We start from the raw sequence: 13,072 nt of genomic DNA on the forward strand, positions 1-13,072 counted from the left end.
GGCAGGGAGCAAGGCTCTAGTGCTAAGTCACTGTGGAAGAGGTTGCTGAAGGAGTCTCAGTAAAGGAAGATGTAGCTGAGATTCTGGATGGGCTTAGATTTGACACAGAAGGGGCCCTAGGAGGCTGTAGTTCAAGTGGGTAAATCACCCGGACCAGATGGAATGGATCCCAGATTGCTGAGAGGGAGGGAATTGCTGACACTTATTACCACAGGCCTTCAGTGGAATTAGTGGTGGTGCCTGAGGACCGGAAAATGGCAAAAGTGAGACCCTTTTGCAAAAAGGGGTACACACCAGTCCATTTAATTTCAGTGAAAAACTCTAGAAACAGTACCAGAGACAACATACAAACACAAGACTTAAGAAAATTAGTATGTAAGTAACTCGCTCCATCAATCAATACAATCATTAATAAAATGGTGGAGGATGAAATTTAATTCAGGGAATCGTTAAGTGTTACATTTTGTGGGAAGAATGAGGTCAGCCATTTTGAATGTCAATAGAGTTTTGAATGAGCTATGAGAATTGGAGAATTGGGGTACTTGTTTAGTTCCATGAACATGATAAGACAAATTAAGTAAGTGGTGTAATAAAAACATGGGATCCGGGGCTGTATGGGGCAGAGAAATAATTAAAGAAATATGCAAGACTGTGAGGGGCATAGACAGGGTTAAAGCACAGTGTTTTTGTCAAAAGGGGATGCTAAATGCAAGAGGGCATATGCTTAAGATCAGAGATGAGTGATTTAAAAGTGATTTTTTTCTTCACGCAAAGAGTGTCTGTATTCAAATGAGCTGTCAGAAAAGGTGACTGAGGCAACATTAGAAAGCTATCTAGATAAGTATATGAATAGGAAAAGTTTAGAAGACTATGGGCAGTTGGGACGAGCTTACTAGGCAACACAGTTGGCATGAACAAGTTGGGCCAAAGACCTGTAACAGCAAAAAAAATTTGTGATCAACCTGATCAAACACTAGCTCAGCCTTAACTGAAGCATTGTGTCCACTTCTGGGCACCAGCTTTGGTTTTGACAAGGGTGCAAAAGGGAATGATTCTGGGAATGCAAAATGGAACAGTGGTTGAGGAGATTTGGTGGAGAGATTTGAAGAAATGGAAGGACAGAAGAAGACCAAAGTAACTAATCCATTATGCAGAGGTCAAGAAACAGGAGACAATAGAGACAGGAGCAATACAGCAGGCATACAGACTCTCCAGTCCAACTCATCCTTGACAATCAAGATAGTTTCTTGAGCTGGATCCATTTAGATTTGACCCACCTAAATCTTGATGTCCTTACAAAGGCCTGAAACATCAACTGTTTACTCTTTTCCATAGATGTTGCCTGGTCTGTGTGTTCCTCCAGCATTTTGTGTATGTTGTCTCTAACTCTTTCCTATCTACAAAACGATGTCCAAGAGCCTTTTAAGTGTTATAATTATACCTGCATGAGATTTTTTTCATGAAAAATCATGGAGTAGTTCAGGTCTGCAGTACTGTACATAGACAATGTACACACAGGGTCAACTACAGAGAGTTGCAAATACTTGAAAGTAAGGAATTGGCAGGCCATTGCAGAGTTGGACAAGCTGAATTGATCTTGCATGGTCTTCGTAGGATAAATGGCTTCTTTCTGAGCCTTATGCTTCTTACATCAGCCTGCCTCTGAATTCGAACAATCTAATACTGATCATGAATGTGATCTTGCTAGTTATTCTATCTCAGTGCAGTGTGGCAATATATGAACCATTTAATCACACTACCATTATTAATGCTTAATTTAAAAATAATCCCAGATCTCCCCACCACACTTCTTTCTCTCAGAACTTCTCTCTGACCACAACAAAAGGCACCAACCCAACAAAGGCTCTTCAACTTGCTCCTCAAAACCTTTCCAAAATCCAAAAGGCACAGGCCAGGAGTGTAATGGCAGTCTCCGCTTGTCTGGATGGGTGCAGATCCAACTGCACAAACTCAATGGCATGCAGGACAATGCAGCCTGGTTGACTGATTCCTATCTACCAACCTAACCGTGCACTATTGTTTGTGAAAACCCATGACCACTATCAACTAGAAGACAAAGTGGGCAGAGGTGGCAATGGCACCACGAACAGGGTTTCCTCAAAGTCACACACCATCCCCACGTGGAAAAATATCACAGGTACTTTACCACTGCTGGAACTCTTACCCCAATAATTCTGAAGGATACTTCAACACAAGCATGCAGCAGATCCTGAAGGCAGCTCACTGCATTCAAAGGCATACCATGACATGGGAGCAGAATTGGGTCATTTGGCCCATCTAGTCTGCTGCACCATTCAATCATGGCTAATCATTTCTTCCCCTCCTCAGTCCCACTACTTGGCCTTCTCCCCATAACCTTTGATGCCATGTTCAATCAAGAACCTATCAAGCTCTGCCTGAAATTTGTTGCCTGTGGCAACAAATTCACCACTACCTAAAGAAATTTATCTGCATTTGTTTTAAATGGACACCCCTCTATCCTGATGCTGTGCCCTCTTGTTTTAGATTCCCCAACCATGGGAAACATCCTTTCCACATTGACTCTGTCTAGGCTTTTCAACATTTGAAAAGTTTCAATGAGAGCCCCCTCATCCTTCTAAATTCCAGTGAGTACAGGCCCTGAGCTATCAATCATTCCTCATATAATAACCCTTTAATTCCTGGAATCATCCTTGTGAACCTCCTCTGAGCCCTCTCCAATGCCAGAAGCATCTTTTCTTAAAGATCTTTTCAAAACTGTTCACCATACCCAAGGTGAGGCCTCACTAGTACCCCTGCTCTTATATTCCAGATCTCTTGAAATGAATACTGACATTGCATTTGCCTTCCTTACCACCAACTGCAAGTTAACCTTTACGATGTTCAGCACAAGAGCTCCCAAATCCCTTTTCAGCTCAGATTTTTGGATTTTCACCGTTTAGAAAATAGTCTGCACATTTATTTCTACTACCAAAGTGCATGACCATGCATTTTGCAACATTGTATTTCATTCGCCCCTTTCTTGCCCATTTTCCTAATCTAAGTTCTTATGTAACCTACCTGTTTCCTCAACGCTACCTGCCCCTCCACCAACCTTCGTATAATCTGCAAACTTGGCAATAAAGCCATCTATTTCATCCTCTAAATAACTGAAATCAAGCATAAGAAGAAGCGGTCCTGATACCACTAGTCAGAAAAGGATCCTTTTATTCCCACTCACGCCTCCTACCAATCAGCCAGTGCTCCAACCATGCCCTGTAATACCATGGGCTCTTAACTTGGTAAGCACCTTGTCAAAGGTCTTCTGAAGGTCCAAATATACAGCATCCACTGTATCCCCTTTATCTATCCTATTTGTAATCTCCTCAGAGAATTTCAACAAGTTCATCAGGCAAGATTTTTCCTTAAGGATACCATGCTGACTTTGTCCTGTCTTGTCCCATGTCACCAAGTACTCCACCACTTCATCCTTTACATCTGACTCCAACATCTTTCCAACCACTAAGATCAGGCTAACTGATCTATAACTTCCTTTCTGCTGCTTTCCTCATTTTTTAAAGAGTAGAGTGCATTTGCAATTTCTCAGTCCTCTAGCACCAAGCCAGGGTCCAAGGATTTTTGAAAAAGCATTACTAATGCCTCCCCAATCTCAACCGTTACCTCTTTCAGAACCCTAGGGTGCAGTTCATCTGGCTGGGGTGACGCTTATGTATGCTTATGTCTTTCAGCTCCTTGACCCGCTTCTCTCTACTAATAGTAACTGCACTCACTTCTCTTCCTTCACACCATTCAACATCTGGCACACATCTGGTGTCCTTCACAGTGAAGACTGATGCAAATTACTCATTTAGTTCATCTGTCATCTCCTTGTCCCCCATTATTTCTCCAGCCTCATTTTCAAGTGGCTCTATATCCCCTCTCATCTCTCTTTTTATTTATTTATTTGTTTGTTTATTTATTTATTTTTCATACTTGGAAAAAGCTTTTTCCATTTTGATATTGTCTGTAGTGGCATACTTTCATAGTTCATCTTTTACCTCCTAATGATTCATTCAGTTGCTCTCTGCAGGTTTTTAAAAGCTTCTCAATCCTTTCTTTCCACTAATTTTTACTTTATTGCGTGCCCTCTCTTTTGCTTTTACATTAGGTTTGACTTCCCTTGTCAGCAAGTTATACTATTTTGTGATTAGAGTATTTCTTCATTTTTGGAATACATCTATCCTGAACTTTCCTCATTTTTCTCAGAAACTCATGCCATTGTTGCCCTGCTAGCATCCCTGCCAGAATCTTTTTTGAAGTTACTTTGGCCAACTCCTCCCTCATACTACTGTAATTTCCTTTACTCAACTGAAATACTGCTACGCCAGACTTCACTTTCTACCTATCAAATTTCAAGTTGAACTCATTCATATCGTGATCACTGCCATAAGCACCTTCATACATGTCCTGTGAATGGATTGAAAAAGACCTGACAAATCTCATTTAAACACCTCATGAAATGGACAAAGCTGCTGACAATATGGCATGTCATGAGTCATACAGACTCTTCAGCCCAACAAGTCTTTGCTGACCAAAACACTCCTCTGCTTGTCCCACTAGCCCACATTTGGACCACACTCCTCTAAATCTTTCTTATCCATGTACCTGTCCAAGTGTCTTTTAAATGTTAATTCACCTGCCTCAAACAGTTGAACTCTGGCAACCCACTCCATATATGGACCGCCTTTGGACAAAAAGGCTGCCCCTCAGGGTCCTATTAAATCTCTCAACTCTCACTTTAAACCTATGCCCTCTTGTTCTCAATTCCCCAAATCTGGGAAAAAGACAGAATGCATTCACTTCATCTATACCCCTCATCATTTTATATAGCCCTATGAGATTACTGGCATGATAGTGTAGAGGTTAGCATGATGCTATTACAGGAGTTATCTTTTCTCCAGTATTCATCTTATGTTGGATAATTGCAGGCTTCAGTTCAGTATCTTTGAAATGATGTTCAAATTCATTTTGAAACAGCTGAGCCAGTGTCTAATTCCATTTTAATTAATTTGCTGTTCATATTTGATATAGGCCATATTGCTTGTCTCTGGTTGGTTCTCACATTGTAAATCTCAAGATTACTTAATTCTGTAAGTTTCACCTTTAAATCTGTATTGGTTTAGTGTACGTGAACCCTTGCCACAGTAGTAATCCAATTTGTTTGACAGGCCGACTTCTGTTTGGACAACGTAATTTTGTTCTCTTTAACTTTCATTCCTGACTACAACTTAATTACGTCTCTGCATGCTCTTTCCACCGATACAGCAGTTTGAACTGCTCTTGTAAATTGAAGTTGTGCTTCAGTTAGGTGCTGTTTTTTGAATGTTTTCTTGTAAGATTCCACAAACTAAACAATCTCTCAGTGTATCTTTAAGCCCATTACCAAACTGACAATGCTTGGACAATCTCTTCAATTCAGCTACATATGCTGAAATAGGCTCCCCTTACTTTTGATTCCACTTATGAAACCTAAAGCATTCTGCAACCAAAAATGGTTTTGATTCTAAATGTTCCTGCAATACCTTCATAATATCAGCAAAGGTCATTTTGGCAGGTTTGGTTGAAGCAACTAAATTTCTAGGCAAATTATATGCTTTTCTATGAATTACACTCAGCAAAACCGGCACTTACCTCTCATTAGCTATTTCGTTTATTTCAAAATACCGCTCAATTCACTCAGTATATATCACTCAGTTATCAGTTGTGCAATCGAATGTGTCTATTTTTCTGATGTAGCCAGCCATTTAAAAAAAAGTATTAATATCATCACATGGTACTCACAGCTTATGAACCCATGAATTTGTCTGATTTTTGCCTTTTGTTTAAAACTCAACCTTCTGTCTCTTCCACTTGCAAAGAAGACGAGCTGTGTTTTTTTAAAAACTTGAACATCTTACTACATTTCAACAGTTAGGTAGTCATCTCAGGTTTGTTTTAAAACTTACTCATCACCACTGTTATGCTTTGTAACAAAACATACAAGTAATTGAAAGAAAACACGGAGCCAGGAGATGCATGTCTCGTTCTGTTTTTACTTCAGTGAGGAGCCTATTTATGACATAGGCCATTCACTTACTTTTATCTATAACCTGTCATGAATTATGTAAACAAAAAATGCTTAATCAATGTATTTATAATATTAATCAAATATTACTGAAATATAAATACACAACATGTGGGACATAAATAAACATTGGTGAACAGCCTATTGCTCCTTTAAATTGGCTACATGTGGGCAAAGAGGTGAAGGCATGCAGTATGCATATCCTTGTAGGTCCAGGCATAGAATGTAAAAGTTATGTTGCAACTTTACAAAACACCAATTGGACCACAGTTTAGTATTATGTGCATTTCTGGTCACTACACTAGATTAAAGATGTGGTTGTGTTGGTGAGAGTGCAGTGGAGATTCATCTGGATATTGCCTGGATTGAAGGTTTTAACTATTGGGAAGGTTTGGATAGGTTGCTTTGTTTTCCCCAGAGTGAAGGAGGCTGAGGGGCGATTTAATAGAGACGTGTAAAATAATCAAAGGCCTAGGGAGGGTAGATAACAGAATCCTCCCCCCATGGTTGGAACAAGAGGGCATGAGTTTAAGGTGAGAGGAAGGAGTTTTAAAGGGGATCAGGGAAGTTCTTTTTTAAGAATGAGTAATTGATATCTGGAACTCACTGCCAAAGAAGGTGATGGTATCTAATATAATAACTACATTATGAGACACTTAGAAAGCAAAGCATGGCAGGATATGGATCCAGTGCAGGTAAATGGGATTCACCTAGATGAGCAAAAAGGTCAATATGGACGTGGTGCACCAAAGGACCTGTTACTCTGCGATAAATTCAATGTTGCACAATACCTGGCAAGCTGTCAGCGTGAACCTTTGGTGCTCTTTGATGTTCTAGACACCAGGTACAAGTACAGTAAGCAGCAAAACTAATACCACAACAGGCCCAAATCTATTCTTTGGACGCATGCTCCAGACTTATACATTTCATCCACCATCACAGCAATACACATAATGCTGGAGGTACTTGCCTGACCTGCAGAGATTTATGGAGGGAAATGGACAGTTTATGTTACAACTCATAAGACTTAATCAAAACTGGAAAGAAAAAGGGGAGACACAAGACAACTCCAATTGATGTAGCAAGCCCACTTGAACAAACAATGCAAATATTCTTCAGGATTATCACTGTCCATGTGATTGATACCCTGAGCTAAAGTTCTCTCTGCCTCTGCCCAGATCTAGTGAATGAAGACAAAAACTGCACTATACTGTTGAAGAAATACTGGTGTTTCACTCTGCTTGGAAACACTGGTAGGTTAAAAGAGCAACCACAATAGAGATGCTGAAAGAGCAGTGCAGTGATACCATGGATTGTTCTTCCATGGCTGTCAATCAGATACAACATTTGACTGACAAAGGTACAGGTCAGGATTTCAATTTTAAAAATTGCAGGACAGTTGTAGACCAAAGTGAGGAGGCAAAGAGATGGAAAACTTACAGGTAGAGATATTTTTAAAGAGGATCAACTTACAACAAAAATAACTTGCATTTCTAAAACACCTTAAATAGTAAAACACCCCAAGAGATCACTTGGCATGCAGGATAGGAGATATTAGAACTAATAATACTGCTGCCACAAAACAACAAATTTCACAACATATGACAGTGATAATAAACCTGATGCTGACTCGGACTCTAACGGCTTGGCCAAACAATCAGGTGCACATGGAGCAGTGGCAGAGAATTGCACAAAGACAAATTGATCTTGGCAGCCTATAGTAGCATGAAGGGAATGCAAGAGGCCAGAAATGCTTATTGAAGGTTGAAGAAGGTCTGCAAAGAGAATGTTAGTAAAAAAATTAATTTGCTGGACTAAGGACGGCCAGTGGCATGGAACAGTCAGGAGACCAGTGGAGTTGGGTATCCTGCAGGAGCAATATGGATGCAGCTTCAGGAATGGATGAACAACACTAACAGCAGTTGAGAAGAAGACTGAAGGTACATTCTGCACTCTTGCCAATGGATTTCCAATCATTACCTTAATCTACTTTTCTGTAAAGATCAATGACTGAAGTAAAAAGGTTGATTTGACCCCACAGAACAAACCCATCATGGTAAATATCAAAAGCAACCCCATTACCTTCTACAGCTCCTAGGGTTAGAACGCAGGACATGCAGGTCAGAAGCAGGTGAGCCAACAGAACCAGACCATGCAGATGAAAGACAGGATCACATGTTAATGCATCACCTTAATACAATCTACAACCCTAACACGCTGTAATTATACAGTGATGGCAAAAGACTGGCAGTGAGCACGAAGCAGAACAAGAAGTAAAATTTGCCAAAAAGCAAGTTTGCAAGTCACGATTAAGTTTTGAATCCTTGGTCATGAGTTTGCACAACCCCTGTGATCCCCATCATCATGGGGATCAACCGAAGAAACAGGAGCAACTATCAGCTTGGGGGGGGGTGCGGGTGAAGAAAATCAATCGTCTCAGTCACAGGGGAATGAGTTACACGGTCCTTACAATGGCAATACTAAGTGGTAAAGTTTTTCTTAGTCCTTTCTCACTTAGTATGGAGGAGGGCTGGTAATGTGTATCCTTTAATCCCTGGTGGATCACTGACAGTTGATATCAAGGCTAAGGGTATGCTTGGGTACAGTAGAAGGTTGTTCATTGACAACACAAGTTGAACACTGTCATAACATGTCAATAGAACAAAAGTGCTCTTGTCTGGGTACTTAACTAGAATGGAGTCTGTGAAAAATAAGTGAAGAAAATGCACAGATAATGATCTTGTTCTGATTTGGAGGGGCCTGGGGGAACTGGATCAACACAGGACACACTACTCTACAGCACCAAGTGAACACTGGTTCAAAGCAAAACAGTTTCACAAATAAAGGGCTGCTCAGGAGAAGCATTCAGCAATACAGGGACTTTGAGAGGGTTCATTGAATTGGAGAGCACACTTGTGGAAAATGGATAGTCTAATTCATTGATTTTTTAAAAACATCTGTCCCCATTTAAGGACTATCAAGTGTTTCTGTTTTAGGGCAGAGATGAATAGAGCAGATAATGAATAAACTAAAAGGAATCCCATGGAAATATTTTCCAGGGCCTAGAATTACACAACCTATGAATATGAACCTGTCCTTACTGAAAGTATGGCAGAATTTCTTAAGGAAAACAATGGCTTTCTCACTGTAACAGGACTGTTATTACTCAATAAATGAATGAAGAACAGCTTAACCAAACAGTCCCAATTATTCTTACACATGTGGAAACAGCTGTGTCAGTCAAACTAACGTGGGTTTTATCTGGAAGGGTAAGCATTTATGATGCATTGTGATTTTTATAAACCATGTAGATGAGTATGTCTCAGAGGCTCTATCACCTGGTTACAGAGCAAGATGGAGTGTAAGTGAGTGGCAGGGAAGTCAGAAGGGACTTACTGGGAATGTAAGAGAGAATAGGTTACAAGGAAGTAAGAGGGAAGGGGATAATGGCTTGTGCTGAGAGCTGGCATGAACTCAATGGGCCAAATGTCACAAGGAAATGTAAGCAAGTCTACAGTTCACCCACCAGCACTGCTATCACCACTGAACAATAAAACCTAGAGAAATGCTGAGACTGGTTTGCTGCTTTCCTCACCACAACTCAATGGGCCATTTAACCTTGAACACAGAAAGGAGAAAGGACAGTGGCTTCAGACTGAAGGTTCATATGTCACAGAATGTGGGGAGAGTCCACCAGACCTAACCACTAGGTATGGGTGAAACTACCCAGGGATATTCCCTGCTGTAGAGATGATAAATCCTACTTCACTGGAACAGATAAGAACCAAGTTGAATCCCTTCAGCATTGTGAATGCTTCTCTTTGATTCCTATCAGGAACAGATGGCCAAATATCGCCGGTTTTATTCAATTCAGCACTCATCATTCTGCCTTCATCAACAAGCCCAGAAATTCAAGTACAGGAATCAGTGCCCCATTAGCCAACCTGGAACTCTGGTAGTGAAGAAGTCAGGGGTTCCTGCTCCGCCATCCTCCTCTTCCTCAAACTCCAAGTTCTCCTCTTCTCCAGGTGCCAAGATTTTCCTGTCACACAAATCAAAACCAATGCTTATGAAGATTCCCAGCCTTCCGGCAACTTATCCTTGACTCAAAATAACTCCAAATGCTACAGGAAGTTGAGCCTATAAGTTGAAATATGGGACCACACAGACAATGAGCTGCATTTCATTACATAAAGCTCCTAACAATTCAATGCATCACAACCTGTCCTTGTAAATGGCTATTTCTACACCAAGACTGTTCAATGCACCCCCTATCCCCTGGAAAGACATGTGAAGGTGAAAGGATTCCTTGCTCATTGATTAGTTACTATTAAGTTCTTTTTTTAAAAATTAAGAGACTATTTAAACACTTACTGAACAATAAACAATCTGCTGGAAGAACTCAGAGGCCTAAGCAGAGAAAAGAAAGGATTTTGAGATATTTTAGGTTGAAACCCTGAATAAGGATTGAAAGGCAAGATGGCTGGTATAAAATGAGTAGTGAGAAAGCATTCTGGGATGATATGTTGGCTGATGAAGGGTGTAAAATAATAGGTAGGTTATTGCCTCGTAGGGGAGGGGAGCAAGGTTTCAAACTGAAATGTCAACAACTTCTCACCCACCCCAACATATGCTGCTTGACCCGCTGAGTTCTTCCACAGATTGTATATGCTCCAAATTCCAGCATCTGCAGTCTCTTGTGTCTCCATTGTAAACATTTATTGAAAAAGGGAACAGCCTGAGCAATTAAAATACTAAATGATCACTCCAATTATGCCTGTCAGCATCAGTAACTGCAGCCATGACTGTCTTGTGAAACATCTGGGACCTCTAACCTACAGAGGAAAACTGTGAGCCCGGGACATCAGTAAGATCACTCTTCTCCGTTCACAGAGAAGACAATTTCATCAAACCACAGGAACAAGAATTCAACATCAATGTGATCACCAAAGTCATTAGAGAAACCCACCATAAAGTAAAGATTCATTCAGTCATCAAGCAAAATGAAGTGTTATTTTAGTTATTCACTTAACTAGGACAGAAATCAGCTGATGCAGCAGAAAAGGAAGACTGGATGGAAAGCAAGCTGAGGCTCTGTGGCATGAACAAATCATGGACAAATCCTGATAGTCTGTTGGAAAATCGCATGCCCAAAAGAAAGAGAACAGAAGCAACTCATTATCAAGATGGATCAATTTTATTAAGCTAAGAGTTTTAATGGACAAGATGCCAAATTAAATCATTTACCTTATAGGGACAGGTTGAACATCAAAAGGAAAATCTTTGTTATAAGAAAGAATGTTCTTTAAAACTGTAAAGAAAAAAAGCAGAAAACAAACCAATGTCTACTATTAAAAGCAGCAGTGCAGGTAAATATGGGCTTTCATCTCCAGACCCTGTAGTTGTTTTCAAACAGACAGATTCAATCTTTAAACTTTGCAATCATATTGGAATTCATGTGGTTAAGTTACTGGACTAAAATCCAAAAGAGTCAACTATTGATTTGAAGCCCCAATTCAAATTCCACTACAATAATTAGTAAGTTCAGAAATTCCAAAAACCTGGTATCAGTTACAGTGATCCTGAAACTCAAAATCTGCCTTAAACCATCTTATCCACACTGCTCTTCAGGAGGGAAAGCCAGTATCCCCTCCCAGATCTGGTCCCCTTTATTCCAGACCTAAAGCCATGTAATCAACTCAAAATATGCCACATTAGGGGCATTTAGGGATGGGCAATAAATGTGCAACCCCCTAGATGAATAAATTAATGATCTTTGATGGTTGCAATCATATTTTAACCCATACTGATTTCACTTATGATGATGCTTAAATGGATGCAGGAATTTAACTACAATCACATTTAAGAATCTTTGACACAGTGTTTTGATATCCAGATCTCTAGTTCTCCTGAAGGAGAGGATGCAGAAAATAGTTGTGGCACAACCTGTGTAAAATAATCTGCCAATTTCCACCATCTTTAATGGGATCCTACCACCAAACACATCTTTACTATACCTCCCCCTCCACGCTCCACTTTCCACAGGGACCGCTTCTTCCATGATTCCTCTTGACCATTCGTCCCTCCCCACATATCTCCCTCCTGGCACATATCCCTGGAGCCATAAATGCTAACCTGTCATTCACCTCCTCCCTTATCTCCATTCAAGGCTCCAAACAGTCGTTCCAAGTGAGACATCACTTCAACTGCGAATCTATTGGGGTAATCTATTACATCCGGTTCTCCCAATGCAGCCTCCTCTACATCAGTGATAACCAATCACACTGGGGGACCGCTTTGTCGAGTACCTCTGCTCCATCCACCAAAAATGGAATTCCCGGTGGACAACCATTTTAATTCCTATACTCATTCCTAATCCGACATGTTGGTCCATGGCCTCCTCTTTTGCCATGATGAGGCCTCTCTCAGCATGAGGTTCAACACCTCATTCCATCTGCTTAGTTTCCAACCTGATGGCAAAAGCACTGATTCCAGTAATTCTTTTGTTCCTTCCCCTTCCCTCTTCTTCAATCCTCCATTCTGGACTCTTCTCTTCCTCTCAACTCTATCAACCCCCTCCCACCCGGTGCCCCTCCTTCTTCCCTTTCTCCCATGGTCCACTCTCCTCTATCAGATTCCTTCTTCTCCAACCCTTTACCTTTCCCACCCACCTGGCTTCAATTATCACCTTCTAGTTATTCTCCTTCCCCTCCTCCTACCTTTTATTTTGATGTCTTTCCCCTTTCTTTTCAGTCCTGAAGAATGGTCTCCGCCCAAAATGTCAACTGTTCATTCATTTCCATATTCTATATAGTGCTGACTGATCTACTCAGTTCCTCCAGCATTTTGTGTGTGTTGCTCTGAAGCAACCTGCCCTTCAGTTTTGTGAAGTTATCATGGCATCATACCTTAGAGTGTAAAGCAATAGTTTCACCCTCTGTTGGACAGTTTGGGCCTGGTCCACTGATA

The 13,072-nt window shown here is 40.7% G+C and overlaps 1 protein-coding gene across 2 annotated transcripts in view; it reads right to left on the reverse strand.

Moving 5' to 3' along the window:
* aida (axin interactor, dorsalization associated) overlaps positions 1–13,072 on the reverse strand; it is an 84,914-nt gene that overhangs the window by 11,549 nt on the left and 60,293 nt on the right. Inside the window, exons 5-7 of one of the 2 annotated variants that reach the window (XM_059982653.1) lie at positions 11,351–11,414; positions 10,048–10,145; positions 8,186–8,197 (exon numbers count right to left, since the gene is read on the reverse strand). In XM_059982653.1, the coding sequence (XP_059838636.1) occupies positions 8,186–8,197; positions 10,048–10,145; positions 11,351–11,414 (174 nt within the window). The remainder of the gene's footprint in view (positions 1–8,185; positions 8,198–10,047; positions 10,146–11,350; positions 11,415–13,072) is intronic. The other variant, XM_059982654.1, reaches the window with a different exon arrangement.

This window comes from Hypanus sabinus, chromosome 10, assembly GCF_030144855.1.
Source record: "Hypanus sabinus isolate sHypSab1 chromosome 10, sHypSab1.hap1, whole genome shotgun sequence".
NCBI lineage: Eukaryota > Metazoa > Chordata > Chondrichthyes > Myliobatiformes > Dasyatidae > Hypanus > Hypanus sabinus.